The 19,612-nt window shown below is 39.3% G+C and overlaps 1 protein-coding gene across 2 annotated transcripts in view; it reads right to left on the bottom strand.

Annotated features, from left to right (window-relative positions):
- Positions 1-19,612, bottom strand: part of LOC142399072 (glypican-5-like) — a 116,305-nt gene that overhangs the window by 39,997 nt on the left and 56,696 nt on the right. For both annotated transcript variants that reach the window (XM_075483454.1, XM_075483455.1), the window contains one exon: positions 10,702-10,822. In XM_075483454.1, the coding sequence (XP_075339569.1) occupies positions 10,702-10,822 (121 nt within the window). The remainder of the gene's footprint in view (positions 1-10,701; positions 10,823-19,612) is intronic.

The raw sequence follows: 19,612 nt of genomic DNA, 5'->3' as shown, positions 1-19,612 counted from the left end.
ATGTATTTGAATGCATCCCAGTCACGCTAAAATCTGCACTGCCAAGAATAACACCCAACTTCTAAAGCAGTCGGGAAGAAAGAAAGCTTTTTTTAAGGGAGTGTATGATTTTCATCACAAGGTTACTATATGTACATGTTCACATTTCAAATGGACACAAAAATCAATTTAAGAAGTGTAAAAGTTAAGAACTCCGGTCACTAGGGATTGGCAATCAATTCCAAAATTAATTTGGTATTTGTGTAAGTGCTTGTGTATGGAAGCCCAGAGCGGACGTGGTACGTATAAACTTTTTTTTGATGGCTTTCTCGAGATAGCGAGATAATTATGTTGTTATCTCGAGAAAACGATCAGTGATCAACGAGTTAATTTACCGATGGTTTTCGAGGCCACTTTTTCTCCCCAGTCCCCCCCTGTTTATATGTGTTTTATGTGTTCGCAATTTGTTTGTCTTGTAGAGATAACTTTCATATCAGCCCGCGTCATTTAAGGAGACGGCTCGCTCGACTGCAGCTCAATAGGCGTTTACACCTAAGTGATCCTGTTGATATAGTCAACTTCATTAGTGACCAGCTGAGGGGACCAGGCCATCTCCATGGTTACCGAATGATGCACGACAGGTGCCGTTATCATTTTCTGGAGATAAATAACTCGTTATCTCGAGAAAACGAAAAGCTTGTCACACCAGCGGGATGTGCTTTGTGCATTTTCACAAGCAGAATGGTTACACAAACGCTCCACATTCCATGTTTGATTCACAGGCTACTTTATTCAGTTTTCAATGAAAGGGGGGTAAAAATGGGTACTCCTTTGCCAGAAATACATATAAACACATATAAACAGGGGCGGACTGGGAAGAAAAAGTGGCGAAAACCATCGGTAAATGAACTCGTTAACTCGTTATAACGACATAATTATCTCGTCATCTCGAGAAAACCATCAAAAAAAGTTTATACGTACCACGTCCGCTCTGGGCTTCCATACTTGTGCCTTCATGTCATAATTTTAAATCGGGATAATAGTTCATAACCTTTGTCAGTGAAGTGCTTGTCCTAATGTGACTATTCAGAGGGAAACGTTATATATCATGGAAGGTGGTGGTGGCAAAACTGCAAATATGGAAAGAGGAAAAAAAAGAAGGGAAGAAAAAACCTGGAAGGGACTGAAGGAAAAAGACAGTAATAAGCTCAAAGTCCTCTCAACCCTTAAATAGAAAATTCTGATTGCCTCTTTTTGAGGTCCATTATGCTTTCTTGTGAGAAAGTGTTAACAGAGAGAAAAGAAACATGTATAGTTTATAGTTCAGCTTTCAAGATTCATGCCAATTTTTTTTTTATCTGTCATGAATTTGAAGGTAACCAATACTTTATTTTAGCTGGAAATAAGACAAAGACGAAAGCCTTTAAGGTATCATGTCTTAAAGCCTTTTCGTAAATTTAAATATAAATTAAAAACTGGCCTGGGGCAGTATTGGACCTTCTATGAGGACAATCCGATCCCAAACACCCAAAGTGATCAAGACATGGTTAAGAGAAAACAGTATCAACATTTTGGAGTGGCTCAGCAAGCGTTCAGGCCTGTACACCATTGAGAATCTGTTAGGAGAATTAAAGTCTTGAATGATGGCAAAGAGGACCTGGGGATATTTGCCAAAAGGGTGTGGTCCAAAATCCCAGCGGGAAGATTCATATACCTTGTTAGCAGTAAAATCTATTCCTATTTTAATAGGAAGAGAAGGAAAAGTATTCAAATCTTTGATATCACTAACAAAATGAATGACAGACTTTATTTGGGCCTTAACTGTATGTGTGTCTGGCTTCAGAGGCAGTGGCTGAACTCTCTTTTTTTTCAGACTGCATGACCAAGAAAAGGCAGCCAAGGGAGAGAAACATGAGCATATTTTCCAAGCAAGAGGGCGAAGAGACAGAAATGGAGCCTTCTGCATAGAGTGACAAACTGCAAACAAAAGTAACAGGACATAGCCCCACAGTTCATCCATGCACAGCAGATGATTCTGAAAGGCACACAATGCATTGTTTGTGTGGATCATTGGTGTCTGTTATGGCTAAAAAGTGTCCGGACAGTTCTGTAACTGAAAGCCTTCACTGGCAAATTCAGTAAGTTCTAAACTGAAGAGCAATTATAACACTCAGTGTCTGGAAAAAAAAAAGTCTACACTGCTACTGTTAACATGTGCAAAGAAATCCATTCAAAAGTGTGTTTGAATTCCAAGTACTTTACTGCTGTATTCCTTTTCCATGGGTAAAAATGAAGCCAATGAAGCCAATGGATCCAGTCTATCCAAGCTAAGAGTTGAGAAATTTTGCCTCGTTGGTCATTTTAATGAGAAACCCTTTTTTGTCCAATTGCCAAGAAAAAGTTCAAATTTAATAAAGCCCTGAAAGCTATACCACAAAGCAACATACAGACATGCATAAACAACATAAAAGTGCATGGTGATTTCGGGTAGTCTGACTCATCAGGGTTTGACTATCAGGATGAGCCTCCTGATTGACAGCTCATATAGAAAAAAAAAAATCATCTCGCTACCACTATTTACAAGTTACAATTCTCAGCATCTTTAATGCTACGGAAACCCTTTGTGACCTTTAAAATTACATATAGCTCTGAAATGCTTCAAGATGGTTGCCAAGTGGCAAACTATGCTTATATATGGACCTTGGTAAAATGGTAATCTAAGTTTGGTTTAACCTAAGCTAGGAGGGTTCTTGGGGTAATAAAAGAAAGTAATTTGATCAGACCTACAGAAAAACATAGTTATATGAATGTGTGAGGCTAAGCACATTGGCCCTCATTTATCAAACTTGCGTAAGACGAAAAACGTGCGTAGGTCATGTGTACGTTCTTTTCTGCGCAAAGGTTGGCATTTATCAAATCCATCGTGAGCGCAGGAAAGATGAAATCGCCACGACAGGTCTGAGGCCGGTGTACGCACTTTTCCATTTTGACTTGCGGTGACTGCAACACAGCAGCGTCACTAGTGTGTGCCTCAGGAGTCGCAACAAATCTCTAGGTTAAAATTACAGACTTATTACTTCAAAGAAGGCCCATGTTTTATTTGACTTCAACATAAATATAAACATAAACGCAAATTAAATAAATTAAACAAGTACAACTCCGTAATTGGAAGAGTGATGGCTCATTATTCAACCGCGCACCCTCACACCGAACAGGAGAGGCGCTTAACACTGCGCATACGCGCACGCGTGCCACTGTGGAGAGGTGTATAAGGCTCCTAAAGCTGGATCTGTCTCTTTGCTGCGGGGGGAACCCTATACGCCCGAAAAGGTATGCAATATTATTATTGCATGCGGGGATCTCCATAACATTGCCCAAAAAATTGGAGTGCCATTTCCAGATGTACATCCAGAGGACCCCGCACCCAGAGATCCCTACCACTAGCCTGCACAGCCAAGAGCGCTCAGGAGGAGAGAGGAACTTATTCAGCGATTCTGACTTTTGGTAAGCATTCTGTTATTCAAGGAAAAAAGAAAGGAGAACAAGGATTTCTTTCAGCATTTATTCTGTGACTTCAGTGTTTCATTTATGTCTTTCAATATACTGTCGATAGATTGCATGGTGTGTGTTAAAGCCATCATCCACTTCACAATCTCTGTTTGTCTTTCGCCTCTGTGGTCAACACGGCTGGCCGGTGTGACGCTGCAGACCGGTGGGCAGAGGCAGAGGCTTCGGATGTTGACGGGGGTCAGGTTGCCCGATGCCACTTCGGATTCATCTGTGAATGAAAACTATTAGTTTGATTAGGAACCTCATTTGTGTTGAATATTGAAGCAACTGTGTTATTTAAACGTCTTGGGTGTGCAGTCATTCTTACCATTCTCGAGCTCTGACATGGGCGCATCTGTCAAGTTTCCCTGGCACGCCCGATGAGGACGTAGCTCCGATCAGGCCAGCCACCCTCTCCTCCAAGGCACTCAAATCCAAACCTGGATTGGACCCCCCCCCACACATTTTATTGACCATCACAGTAGGGGAAAATACATAACTCGTCCGGTCTGCGATTTACATCGCCAACGCTGTTGACAGCGTTTCTTTGCCGCCTTTCGTCTATCCATGTCGCAAACTCTAGAGGTGCGGCCTCTCAACCCCCTTTTGTAGAAGGCGTGGTTAGGATCATTACGATGGATTTCAGCCGCCGGATTTATCAACAGCCGCTCGGTCTTACGATGGGATTGGTGTGGTACGCATGTTCTGTAAATCTCACTTGAGCCTCTGCGTACGACGAGTTCTCCGCTCATATCAACGATGCTTTCTACGACGGCTTGATAAATGAGGGCCATTAAGTTCAGAACAGGAATTGATGCTTCAAACAAGGGGTAAAAGGTCAACTAACCTATCAAGAAAAGATAATACACCCAATGAACTCTATTAAGCAAAAAAGGTCAAATTTGATGTGCTTTGTGTCATTTAAATCTTGTCCAGTGAGAGCTAATATTTGTAGAGTTTTTACTTTGTTAGTACGCCTATGTGTTGAGCAATGATAAATTTAACAATCACACAATTTGAATCCATGTGTCAAGCTGTTTTAGCTTCACAATTCATGGAAGGAAATACAGAGATGGTCTACAATAGTCTATTTAGTCAGAAATACTCCTGGAAAAACACAAAAAGATGTGTCTTGAACCAGTTAATGCACAGGATATTCCCCTCCATATCTCATGACCTAAAAGCGCTCACATGGTGTTGTTTTGTGTAAGAAATTTGTTCTTCCAAAGAAAATGTCCTAGCTTCAGACCAGATTACATAAACAAAAAATTTAAATAAACAAGTTCATTTCCCAAATGTCTGAGTAATGCTCTGAGCACCTTTAAACAATACCAGAGAAACACACCCCTCCACGACAAGTTGGTGCAAGCCGATTTCTGTTACTAACCACAAGTGACACCTTGCTGATTGTGATCCCATGTAACACTCATGACTCAGTCACAACAGCACAGTGTTATGTAGGGCTGTCACACCCTGCACCTTTCTGGCACTGACTAGAGCCGATTGTGTGCGTGTGTGTGTGTATGTGTGTGTGTGTGTGTGTGTGTGTGTGTGTAATTTATATCTTTGCGAATAAACTGTGACTTTGTTTGTTGAAGGATGGAAATGTCATTGAAAAATGTGAGACAGTTTGTGAAACATCTGCATTTTTCCAAGCATGCTCCAACAGGTATCTACCGTAGTTGATGAAAAGTTGTTGTGAGAGATGTGAGGCCAAAAGGACTGAGGTCTGCTCTTGTGTTGCTGGGAAGCAGAGGCATTTTTTACATCAAACTGGGCTTCAGTAGTCCTTATAAGGCAGCAGCACAAAGGCTTTGAAAAGCTGCCTTGACAAGGTACCACTTGAGGTCACTCACCATGAAGGGCCATTATTATGGTAATAATCATCCCACATGCTGAATTAATCAATGCAGCCTCTACACGGCATATAACGTAAATATTGCAAATATCGTGGAAAAATAAAAAGTGACCTCATTTTACATTGTCTACAAACTATCTATTCATTTTTCCACTTTTTAATAATCTATGGTCATCAGCAACATTTTTAATGAACACACATTCACCAGATGATATAAATCTTTCAAAAAACCTTCCTTCCATGTCCAATATTTACTAAATATGAGAAGCCACAGAAGCCTGTAATCCTTCATCTAGACAACCTTAAGAACGTGGTGCTTTCACATCTGTTTTGCAAGCGCATGACATGTAAGATGGAAAAAAATTTTGAAATGGGATTTTCACAACTATGTACCATAACAACACCCTTGTCCAAATGACAAGATTCACTGTCTTCAAAAAATTAAAACCCAAGAGTGGCGCAAATATGACCCAATAAAGAAAAAAAAAAGTTACAGCTGACTAGATATTTATGAGCTTTGTATCTAATTATGGTGGAAAAAAAACGTCATGATCAAATTACAGTCTGGCTCTATGAGGTTTGGTTACCAAGCCAACAGAGAGGGCTGGACAGTGATACGTGTTGCTGTATAGTTGCCACAGCAGCAGCAAAAAGAGTCAGAGCTCCTGTGAAGACCAGCTCCATCATCTTCAAGTGGAAAGAATCTGTCCCTGCCCTGTGACACGCTGCCAGCTCAGCCCAGGCTCTTTCTTCTTCCCTGGACTCTTTAAAGCTCAAGCCCCTAAAGACTGCTGCAGACACAGCTAAGCCATGGAAGACCCACACCATGACAGCATATTGAAGTGTCTAAATCTAAATGATTTTAAGAGTCAGTTGGTTATTTTTTGTTAAATAGCATGCACAAAATGTCAGTAGTAATGAAGGCACACAGTAACTCTAGGTCTGTGCAGTAGCTGATAGGGCCATGAATTGACTGAGCCCACAGTAGGGATCTGCTGAGTGTGTGTTAAAACCAAGCAAGGCTTCTCTGATGTGGAACCTGGCCAGGCTGTTGGCCAAACCAGACAGCAAAACACTAGTCAGCCTCATCAATCACACATAAAACTGGCCTCTCTGAAATGGATTTTTATGCCAGAGAACTATCCATTCAACGAAACTTCCACCATTTCTAATGATCCCTTCTGCGTATGTGCATAGATGTGGGTCTTTATGTCTGAGGGGAAAATAAAAAGAGAAATAAAGCCTCAGAATGAATGTCGGGGGTGTTTATTTCCTGAACTGCATGTTGTCGCTGACTCAATGTTTACCAGAGAGCAAATTTACAAACTGACAAATGACCTGGACCTGAAAAATCACATGGGGGAAAAAAAAAAAAGTTTAGTAGAAGGACCCACACCCAAAACCAGCTGGATTGCTGGCTGGAAATCAAAAATCCACTTTAGAGCATTTATTTTCCACTTCAGTAATATTTACAGGCAATAAAGAGAATAGTCAGAGGATTTACATAGGGTGGTACATAACTTGGCCCCCGCGCTTAGAAAAATTTTAGGACATTTAGTGATGCCTTTTGTATGTTAATGTATGTTATTTCTAGACTTTGTTTCTAGATGAACAACGAATGCAGATGTAAAACTATGTATTGTATGTGTTCATCCAGCATGCAAAACTGTCCAAGTACAAGCACGAGTCATGTGATTGTGCGAATCAAACAAGTGGAAGTTGTGCACATACAAAGGGTTTGGAGCAGGGTCTCCCACAAAGTTTGCATGCAGCACTGAGTGCTTATACATAAAAATGGCATGGGTAGATTAGAGGTAAGAGTATGAAATACATCAGCAACTCTTTTCCAATCCTCATAGCTTTAAGTCTAAATAAAGCTTTAGCAGGTTTAAAATACTGTATAAATGTCTTAGCCTCCATAATCCAAGAAATTGAGGTTATTCAAAGACCAGTTCAGATGTTTATGTAAATGCAAAACCTTTAAGTAAAATAGGTAAATTAAGTGACAAGTAAGTATAGTTCAAATCAACTCACTGAGAGTTACTTTTCAAAAGTATGCTTTTGCCAGTGTTGTTTTTGCTTTTCAGCAAATACAGGCACCGTACCTCTAACTCTGAAGTAATTGAACTCGACAAAAGATGGCGAATGGATGCTTGCTGACAGCACTGAGCATCCTGTCAGTAGCTTGTGTGCTTCAGAGGAGGTAGAACATTTTTGATATTCTTTCCAACAATACAGGTCAATGTGCTCATGTGTCATGTGCTCAAAAAACTCTATTCTGACCATATGTCTAGCTCATCATTGGAGATAAGTCTTTTGCAAATTACTACAGGGTTCAGTTTAGATGTACTCACAATAGCTTGTGCAGTCTGTAATTTCGCTTCAGTATCTTGAGTAAATGTACTTTAGATAGATTCTACTATTGTCGATATCAGAGGAGTTGTTAACCTTTGGTTGGAAAAGATTACAAAAATGATTGAGATAAAGGAGAATACCCGTGGCATTATGGTTAGCTAAGCAAAGTAGGCTATATCTGGTATATCCTCGCTCAGTTTCCCTCTGTAAATTTACATGTTTTCTGTGAAAAAGACAAACTTTTTGAGCCACCTACTTCCTGAATATCCTGCTCTGACTGATCAGTACAGCTCACAATTCCTCATAAACTCTATTTAAATTAGAAATTTGTGTGAGTGTATCACTAAACGAAAAAAAAAAAGAAGATCATGGCTCTGAAAAAAGGATGAGTCATCAACCTTGTTAAAATTCAATTACATCTTCAATAATACCTATAAAACATCTTTGTCATTCTTGTTACAAATTATGAGCATTTATTGTTGAACATTATATCACATAATAGGATTAAATGTTCAATCTTGCTCTTTTGAAGTCTTGAGTTCAGCATCTAATCACAACAATAGGCGTAGAATCAAAAACACTTTGATGGCTAATCACCAAGCAAAAGCACTGGAGGTACAGGGAAATGTGTCAAGATCAAAAGAACAATTGTTTAAACTAACAGAAGCTTCTTATGAACAGTGGTTTTTCACCAATAATTATAGCCCAACAAGTCAGCCTGAACGGAAAAGAAGCTTTAAGAGATAAAAAAAAGATGCAATTATGATGGTCATAGTTTTGAATCAGTCACTTATTTGTTTATTAAGAATAATTTGACCACAATTTCAACCAGCTAAGAAGGTAACGGTTGTTTAGCTTGGACGTTTAAGAAGAAATGGGTATCTTATTTACATTGCAGAAATGATGGTCAATTTATGGCCCTCATTATCAGTAGTTATGGTATATTGTAATGCAATGGTACATTGGTGCATTGTAACTGTATAGTGCCTAACTGTGGAACAAATCTAAACTGAAATAACAATGTTTTCTGTCTGTGAAGTATAATTAAATTAACAGCCTAAAAGGCAACATAAAATGTCCACTAAAGTCCGTCATTCAGAATGCGATACAGATGGGATCAATCCACAAATAAACTTATGAACAGACTTCTCCTGCCTGGAGAAATCCTGTATAATGATCCAGCATCTGTTGAAGGCTGTGTTATAAAGAAAGCTGGCGACAGATGAGATCTTGTTTGCTCAAAAGAAGGTGGCGAAAGCGAAGGCATTTTAAAGACAGAGAAAGAGACAATAACAATAACTTTTTGGCATTGGTAACTGCTCAAAAACTGTGAGGCTCAAATTTGAAAGTTGAATTGCTTTGACCACGGAAACATGCATTCACTCATTCAGTTAAGATAACAATTAAAATCTCCAAATTGCACCTCTCAGCTGAATGTTAAACGCTGAAAGGAACAATGAGGTGGAACAAAGACGCGAGCATGCTTCATCAAAATTAAGGAGTGTACCTTTAGGGCTGTCATAGGACTTTTGAGTTTGAAAGGGTTCCAACCTATACTGGCTGTTGGAAAAGGGACCCCTTTGACCTATATGATTCCATGCGGAGAGTGATCAGGTTTAGCTGCAACCATGGGTGCATTTTAAAGCCAACGTGCTTGATTTCAGAAAGTAAACAACAGAAAGTAACAAGCTTTTTATTTTGTTTGATGCTTAGCAGTTCAAACATACCATAGCTCTTTATGAAAGTGTGGGAACTTTTGATGTAATGTATTCCTGCAATTGTAGAAAAACCTGCATTATCGCACTTTAACACTCTGAACCTTCACTCTTATCTGGAATAACCATGAAGCTCAGCCAAGCTCTACCAATCGGTCTTGCTTTTCAGACTGTAAATGTCAACAGGGCACCTGCTCAGCCTTGCATAGTTTCTATGACAACAAGGTATTTGACAGCAACCATGCACAATGGGATGTTGAGGTCTAGACTGTCAGTGGCAGACAGCTTGACAGGCTGGCTGAGAGATAAATGAATGATGAGTGACAAATGATACAAATGAACGGGGCAGGGAAAAAATAGCTGTGATGATACTGGTTAAAACATGAGCAAAGTAGAAATGCACCAATTAGAGACAATAAAAGACTAATAAAACACAGCAAAGAAAGTTTATTTGATGTGTTACAGAAGCACAAGGAATCAAAAACGTGCAGAAATGGTTAAAAACACAAGAACGAAAGGGATATAGAGTGTGAGAAATGGTTGGTGTACTATGTGTTGGCATAATTTTCAGGGCAACAAAAGGGCAGGCAGGCAAAGGGGAACTGAATCTTAGTCCGTTTGTCTCCTCAAATGGCCTCTAGGGACAGTCTGAAATGGCCCTTTTCTTCTTGTGCCTTTTCAGCCCTAAACCCCATCTACATGACAAACAGTGTCACTTTGAAGCTGCTTGTGTCATCTGTGCCTATCTGTCACTCATTCCTGACCTTTTGCTCCTGCCTCTAATCTTTCTTTTTCTTTTTTTTTCTTTTTCCACAGTAATTCACTTTTTTGTCAGTGTCCTTTCACCCAAAATCCAAAGCGTTTTTCTCAAAACAAGTATTTGGATGAAAAGAAAATGGCAAGGGCATTTCAGTCGGTCATCGTGTATTGTTTGAGGAGTCCTAATTAAAAAAAAAAACTTTGATGTTTGTGGTTAAAATTGTTCATAACCATTATAAGTTAACTCTGGAATCGGTTTTATCTCTTAAGATGGGGATACATTCATTTGTTGTTGTTATTGTTATTCGTTCTTTTTATCTATAAATTTATACTGACCTCATTGGCACTCACTGGTGGCTTAGATATTATGTATGAGACATAATATCTAACTACTACATTTGAAGGGTAAAACACAGACATTTCTGTCGGTGTGAAAAAGTAATTAGTGACGAGAGATTTCCTCATGACAAGTAAAGATCTTCCTACCTGGATGAAAAGCTCCAACCTCTCCTTGACCTCAACCATTGTAGGGTCCACATTGCGAACTTTGACCTCTGGGTTTTGCCTCTGAGCGTGCAAACCGTTTCCAACGACTCTACCTGTATAGCTGGGAGAAAAAGAATGGAGCAGTCTGATTAGTTGCCTGACATAACAACGGCCGTATTTCAACATGACTTGGCTGCACTTCAACAATTTGGTAAAGTGGGATTTCACATTGTTGGCGTGGAGTTTTTGTGTGCATTCACTGTCAAACTACACAAAAAAAAAAAAAAAACTGGAACTCGCATCATGTTCAGCAGTCCATACGCATCTGTATTCCAGTCTGACAACTGTAACACAGCACCATTTCCAATATAAACTAAAAACCTTAAAGGTCTCTATTGTCCAAGACAAAACTCGAGCATGTCACAGACACATCTAAATGCTTTTTTTTTTCTATTTCCCCACTGCACTATTTCTTGAACTGCACCGAACTTAACCTAAATATTTGCACTATCACTCCAGGTGCCGCTTGACGTTGGAACTGCTTATTGTAAATGGCTCTTTGAAATAAACGCGATTGTTAGCTTTCCTTTTTCCTCATAAGTCGCTTTGGATAAAGGCGTCTGGTAAATGCATAAATGTAAATGTATATTATGCAATACATTTAGCATCAAGACTTAATCAGATTTGGTTTATTTGAACTCACATAATGTTGCTCTTTTCATCTCCGACTGAAAACATTTTCAATTAAAAATATGTCTGAACCGGCCTTGTGAAAGATAAATGTGAAAAATGGCAACATACCATTTAATCTCAACTTCTTATATCAGGAAAGCAACTTTTTTCCGACAGTGAAGCTAAATAATGGTAAAGTTTTTCAGTCACACAGTAATAAAATAGTTTATTTGGCTAGAATAAATTTTACAATACAAAAATGAAACCTCTGTTAGAAATACAGTCTAAAATGTGACATCTTTAACCTTTTCTCTCACTGTTAAATGCCAATGAGAAATAGCCATGATCTGTACTTAGGGGTGCAAGTGAGATGCCTCTTACTTTTTTAACAGTCAAGCTTCACATCTTCAACCAAACTCAGCTGGTTGAAATGATGCTGAACGAATTCTGTATGAATCCAGGATATTTCAAGCTATTAAGACTGATGTTCCTTCTAAAAATGCATGTGAATGCTGCCATTTCTGAATTTTAAAAGAAATTAGAGACAATCTTTCAATTTCTGTTGCGGGCTTTAAGAAAAAAAAAAAAGAGAAGAAAAAGAAAATTATTCAGCGTGTCCTGAGTCAACTTCAAACTTAGCAAACACAGATGTAGCATTTTTGTGTAGCCAAAGTCTGTCAAGGGATGACCACATGCCAAAATACATCACACAGACTGAAATGGGAAAAATCGACATCAGCCTCGGTACTGAGGTTCAAAGCTAGATGGGGACTAGCTTTCAACTCCAATACCCATGAAGTGTTGGTCAGGATCATACTCTATTGTGCCACGTGTGCTTTATGTTCACAGAAGATAACAAGCAGGGATAAATAGTAGGTTAATTGTTCCTTTCTTTTTAACAATAATACCTGGACAATTTGTTTACCCAATGTAAACAAAAGCGCCATTTTTAACAACATAACTTGCAATAGTTATTAAGGATTTAAACAAATACATGCAGAAAATTTCAGAATTGAAAAAAGACCCTGCTGGTTAGAAGCTTAAAAAGTAACTAAAAGAAAAACAATGTCCCACTGAAAATGTTGAAGCACACAAATCTCTACGTCCATCTTTATCAAAGCGCAGTAGTTAATGTAATGTTATCACTCTATCTTACCTACACTCAATGTAAACAAAAATATTCCCCCTCAGTCAGTGCTCAAGGCTCCCCACAGACACCCACGTCTCCCACCAAAGATTAAACGCATTCTTTTGTTTCCCGACAGACAGATAGAACCCTCTACGTTACTTGAGGAATTACATGTTGATGCTAATCTTTCATCATGGAGCATTCTACAACACTAAAAAGGAATGACGTGCAGATATCAAATCAATTGATGCTTCCAGCAGCAGCGCACGGCTGATAAAGTGATTATGGATGGATCAAGTGAGTGTGTTTAAATAGATGTGTTCATGGGTATGTCAGTGAGTTTGTGGTTGTGCATAGTCACACTTCAATGTATTCATGGGAATATGACTAGAGGCAATCATAAAAGTGCTGAACCTAAGAATCTGTGTCCTGTGATGTAAGCAATGTGTTGATGAAGTCTGAGCTCCGTCCTCTCATTGAAACAGCACTTTACTGATCAGGCCCATAACAATTCCTCGCTAAACCCTGTCATGTTGCACATTAATTTTACATCCCATTGTTTTGTTTTTTTATTCCCTGCATTTATTCTTCGCCCCTTGAATTGGTCGATTTATTTGAGTGCATTTGCAAGCTTTTGGACTTTCAACATCACCCTTTAGACAGAAATGATTAATTAAAAAAAAAATCAAATAGCTGCCTAAGAAGTGTTTGAAGGGGGGGGGGGGGGGGTCTGTCTTCAGGCTTGGCTTGTAATAACAGCACTCGGCACGGAAATGAGCACATTAGATTGGATGATAATGAAAGGGAAGTGTCTGGCACTATGTTAGGCCTGGGACATTTCATTGGAGGGAGAGTTTGATAGTGCAAAAGGGATGTGACAACTTGCACAGCAGGAAATCCAAAGGCTGATTACCTGAGAGATTATTCAAGCTGCACATAAGTTCAGTGTAGTGCAACTTTATATTCCACAGACTTGTAAACGTAGAGCAGACTGTACGGAAAAATAAAAAAAACTACAGCATCGAAATGATAATTCTTTCCATAAATGAATAATAACATCTAAAATTGACAGTCTGTGTTCTCCACTGGTGGTCTTGAACGCACAACTTCAATAATAATTACAGATAACTGCTTACACATATACTTCTGACTCACAACTCTCTCACTCCTTTCTGTGGAACCGACACATCCCCCTGTGAATGCACAATTGATGCACTCTGCTAAAGGCAGCTTTGTCTGTTCTTTCCAACTGCCTGGAGCACAGACTAGCAGTGACCTCCACTCCAAATTAATGACCCCAAATTCAGCGATCTTGAGCTTGTGAAAGCTTACAGGAATGCCTGTGGGGTTTGAGGCAGAAAACAGAAATTAAATATTCATCTTCAAGGTGTACAGGGAGATAACGGAGAATCGGTTCATCATTTCTTATATGATGTACAAAGAGGTTTCTGGTGGATAGCATTACAAATATGTGTATTCGGTTACTGGTTTCAAGAAGATTACCATTTGTAACAGTAAGCGGGTATGGTAGACTTACCCCCCCTCCCCCGCAAAAAATACATTCCACTTTGTCTTTCATCTTTGTCCATTTCAGACTATTCATTAATGTCTAGCTTTAGGGTTTAAGGATCACACACACCTACAAGGGACTTGGGCCTTCATTGTTTGTACATTGTGTGTCCATCTTTTTTCTCCTACAGGCGAGATTCATCTTTGCATCTCTTCATATGCATTTTTTTTTTTTATCTAATAAACCAGGGGCACTCTTGGCTCTTATTGTTGGACCAACCCAACTTCGTAAAGTTAAACATACAGCATGCAAGATGACATGTCCATGTATAGAGTAGAGATACAGCTGACAGCCGAGTTTGATTACATTGTGAGAACTTTGTCAATTCCCATAGGTTAAGACAATTATCCCCTGGTTCATACCAGGGAAATAAACAGTTGTCTTTTATCACTGAAATAGCCACTGGTAATTAAAATTTTGTGTGCTTTCAGAAATCCACACCACTAAGGCAACATGGAAACAGTGTGCTGAGGGCTTGACATCTTGCACAAGGAAATCTGTTAGCTTATCTGGATCTTTGCCTCGGTAATTAGAATTGAGTATAATTGTATCTCAACAGAGGGACCTTCTGTGATATCCCCCTAAAGTCAATTAGATCAATGCCCTGATGCAGTATAACAAGATTATATCACTGAAGAGTCAGCATAGACATGAATTATATTGTACAAATTTGTATAATTTCATGGACACAAATACTTATTCCCCACTGGCAATATGCAAAGGCTAAACAATGCAGGTCCTCGTGGATTTCTGAAAATCATGACATTTTATACTGACACAGGAATCCCCATGATACAGTCTCAGTCAGACTGTGCAGACAAGCTGGAAATACAAGTCCTGCATCAGTGTAAAGTTAAGGGGAAAAAAAAGAGAAAAAACCCCACCACATCTCAACTGAACTGTCCAAAACTGTCTGCAAATAGTCAGCAGGAACATTCTCAGCAAAATCCCAAAGTGGAAATGTCCTCTCCTTCAAAAGTCATGGCTCACATGGAGCCAAAGTCTATGGCATGTGTGTGTCTCAAACAAACTAAATAAAACCAAACTGAGGAGGGAAGATTAGTAACCAAGAGGACATAAGCATGTTTTCATAAGGGCAACTGTGTTTATCTTCGTAGGTGTGGGTGGCACCATTTCAAGTGAGGAAAGAGGAGGATTATAGCTGGTGGTACTGCTGTCAGGGTAAACAGCAAATCCTTCTAGATTAATAAAACTTCTCTCCACCCTTCTGGATGTTGTGGGAATACAGCAGCAAACATGTGTTGAGTTATTTAAAGTGAAGTCCTATAATTACCACATTGGGTCATGTCAGCTGGTTTTTATGATTTTACTATAGGGCTTGACACATTTCGGAGATCTTTGGTAAAGTGCCCTTCTTGACATGCTGTTTTTGCTGCTTTATATTTAACCAATTTAACAATACCCCTCTTTAAACTGACAAGGACGTCCAAGCACAACAGCTTAGGACACTGAATGAATTACTTTGAAGCATTGGCACTCGACGTGTTCGATTGCTACTACTGTGTATGAAAAACAAATGGTACCACTCCTGCTGAGAAATGTTAAGGTCTGCTGTGTATATTTGAGAAGAACAGATTAAAAATGGCTGGTCCAAAGCAAATTTCCACAACAGAGTGCACGCTAATCAGTCTTAACATTAAAATTACTGATAGGTAATATGGCAACAACACTCCCCTACAGTTCCAGTTTCCCCGAGCAGAACAGTGGTGGGTCCAAACCAAAGTACCCATCAAAGAGTCTGAGTTGTTCAACTGGCCTCCTAAAATCCCCAGATGTCAATCTGATGCGAGCTGATCGCATCTGTAGGAAGCGAGCCCATTCCACAAAGACCACACCCTACAGGACCAAACTCATATACTGCAAAGGGATCAGCACCAGACCCTTCAGGCTACACTCAGATGTTCTCTGTTCACACTCTGACAAGTCAGAGTTCTTTTGGGGGGATGAAAAGGATATTAGGCAGGTGGTCCTAATGTTGTTGATCAGTGTACTTATAATGGGAATATTTATTCTTGTGTAATTTTTTATTTTTTTGCCTTATTTTTTTTGTCATATGTTACTATCACATTTTTAATTATATAACAAGCATGCACACAGGTACACCATAGTAAGGATCAACCAGGTTTTAGTACTAAAACAATTTATCATTATCATATTATTTTTTCAATTCTAAGGTTACATAATTTACTGACCTCATGCAAAATTCCTAGGTTTACAGACATGCCATGTTACGCTTGTATTGTTTGCTGCACTGTCTATTAAAGGCTGAAAATATATAGTGTATGTATCACTAACAATCCCATTAAACCCATTTAACACTGGAAAATGCAATGGTGCAACTTTCCTTAGCTGTCTTTTGCGAGAGGAGAACCTGAAGTCATGAGTGAGGCCCAACAGTGAAAACAAGGGAGGGGGTGAGTAGATGTTTGTAGCCAGCTAACTTTACGAGCAGGGCTTGGCCATGTTGAAATACTCTGAACGAGAGGTTTTGTTCTGAAAGGCCAGAATGTTCTCACACGCTGCGAGCTTAGCAGCCATTCGCTGTACAACAAACATTAAGCATGTGAAGGGGCAACTGGTCAAAAGCCTCTTTGCAAACATTTAATCAACATGACCTATGAGCATATGCTGCCACTTGGACGGTAAATATAAATATGTATAAACACACACAAATGTTCCAAAGTCTATTATGGCATGTGAATATATACACATAGCAATCGGACCTTCCATAATCTCTCAAAGCTGAGATTTGTGTCTAATCATGATAATCATGAGTGAAAATAAATATTTCAAACATCAAGCAACAGAGAAAAAAAAAAAAAGAATGCTGGCAAAATATTTGGTTACTTTTGCAGAAGATGTCTAAACTCCTGGCAATAAGTAGTGTAGCTTAGGGAACTTCAAAGACGACTTTATTAGAGAGGAAATACTTGGATCATAAAATGTGCAAGGAGAAAAAGCAATCGAAAAAGGAGGGGGTCATCTGCAGGGCAGGCAAGCTCAAAGAGTGTGCTTTTCATTCTATGCTCTATTTCTCTTATCCACCCTGCACCCCTGCCTATTATTTTGTGTTCTTAAACGATCTGTCCACCAACAGTTCGAAGTTCAAGTCATCTTTCTTCTTCTTCCTCCTGCTTTCCCTGCCCACTTCCACAAACTGACTCTTTGTTCTTGTTGCTGCCTTTTGTAACCCAGCTGGTAACCACATGATTATTCTGAATGCCACTAGTAGCTACAGTAACTTGTAAGTCTCAGCAGTACCTAGGCATTCAGTCTTGGCTTCATTTCACTCTTCTCTACTCCAAACAGCTCTATCTTTTAAAAGCTTTGTCTGTCGTCTCTTGCCTTTTGACCTCACATCTCTCTTGTTCCAGCTGGCAGCTTTGGGATTTGGAAATAAACCAGTGCGAGAGTCGATCTACTTCCCGTGAGACAAAGACCTAACGGATGTTCAAAACTGCTGTGACACTGTCAACAATGAGGTTGACTTCGAGAGAATTTATCTCAAATTCTACTGCTGCAAAAACTCAATTAATAGTTGAGTTTTGTTAAATGTTTGACTCAAATGCTGTCTAGTGTCTTGCGAAAAGACATAAAATCTGTATAAAGTTTCTTAAAGCTCCCAGTTAATCAATTTAAAAGCTGCGTTAAGGGTGCCACATGATTTTGTAGACCTGGCTGGTAGCCTAGAGCCCTCTTTCATGGTTTTTTTTTGCAGGTTGGCAAGGTTCTCAGAAAAGTGATGGCTCAGAGTTTTGGGCAGGATCAGGCAGGATCAAAAATATCAAGATCAGCATAGGAAAAGTAGGCATGTTGGCAATAACAAATAACATTGATAGAGTCATTTGCAGAAACCAGTAATATCACCTCTTTTGTTTTCAAGTTTTTTAGAGTTTGTTTTGATGATTTCATCCTGACTAACTGGGTCTTGTGATGGGGAGTGTCTGCATGACTAATCAAGAGATGGTGAGAAACTCCAAACCTTTTAAACTAGTTTCGGCAAAGTAACGATTCATCTTTAACTCCAAATGGTGCCTCTCCCTAAATATGAATTCAAATGTAAAAAATAAAATTAAAATTAAAAAAAAGCTTCACCTGTGATGCCTACTAAAACATTATTACCATTTTTTTTTCCCATTTGTTTGTGCTTCACATTAACCTCTATTGGCAAAATAAAATCAATTTAAACGAAAAGTTCACAGATTCAAGCTAACAGATTCAAGCTATTCAAACATACATCATTTTGAGTAAGAGTGGTCATTAGCTTTAGCTTGGCACAAATGCAGAATGAGGGTGAAACGGCTAGCTGCGCTCGGGCTGGAGATAACAGCATCATTGTGTTATGGGACAATCACTTTACAAAAATCTTTGTCGACTGGCTGCAATCTGTCAGAGAACAGGCATCCTTTCATTAAATGATGGAACTTCACACACAAACTTGACCTTGAAGGATGTTTGAACTACACTCTCACCACCTTCAAGCTCATCTTTTTGGCCGAGATGATACATTTTTGTCTGGAGATATTTATATTAATGAATATTTAAAGTTGTTGTCTTGAACTTTACCTGAGTGGGACACCTGTGCCGAGTTGGTGTTATGTCTGTCTTTGTGGTGCCTTGCCTCAATGAAATAGGGCTGTTTACGGCTGTGGTTGGGTGGGAATTACACACCATTACATTGGTTTCAACTGCTTTGGCATTACTTAAGAGGTCCCAGGGTGATTTTACCAAGACCAGGTTGGTTTATTGAGCGGTTGCACTGCTACAGCTAAATGGCTGAAAGACCTATGGCTCAAATTACTCATGACTATTGCACTCTAAAAGCCTGGTCCCCAGAGTGCAATAAAAGGTGCTACAGCACCTACAAATGCACCCTTTCATACTGTTTGTTTTACAGATTATTCTGTAATCAAATCAGATACATGTCCACAGCATTGATTGAGTCAAGTTAACTCATTTGTGTCATATTCCCTTTATCTCAACCTCATATATACACTGTCATAATTATGACCACATAGTAGGTCTTCCTCATACCACCAAAAGTGTCTGAGCAGACAGGACAAAAAAAACGGCTGAGGACGTCCTGGAGTGTCTGATACCAGGACAGTAACAATAGGTCCTTTGCATCAGTGTGATGGCATCTTTGTAGATTGATTCCCACAGATGCCATCAGATCCCAGAAGGTTGATTCCTGGTCTGTTTATGTAGGCAGCGGTTCCTCTCAGCAGATAATGGCAAAATGAGCAGTGTTACTTGCTTTAACTGTTAGTGGTTTAAAAGTTGTGGCTGATTGGTGCATTTTTCTCTCTATTATTACAGTGACCAGAGCTCCATGTGGTGAAACAAGGCAGTCTGAGTGCTTGCTCGTCTCTGTATTTGTTTTTGTAACCAGGCTCATAGTTTGGTAGCTGTTGACTTGAGTTTTATCAGATTGCTGGGTAGATGAAGATAAAAGCTGATCCTAGCTCCTTCTAATCCAGTAGACCATGGTCTTGTGGAGTTGTGAGCCAGTGCTAATA

The sequence above is a fragment of the Odontesthes bonariensis genome, chromosome 14 (assembly GCF_027942865.1).
Source record: "Odontesthes bonariensis isolate fOdoBon6 chromosome 14, fOdoBon6.hap1, whole genome shotgun sequence".
Lineage (NCBI taxonomy): Eukaryota > Metazoa > Chordata > Actinopteri > Atheriniformes > Atherinopsidae > Odontesthes > Odontesthes bonariensis.
Note: the sequence above shows the minus strand (reverse complement) of the source record. Positions and strands in the feature narration are given on the sequence as shown.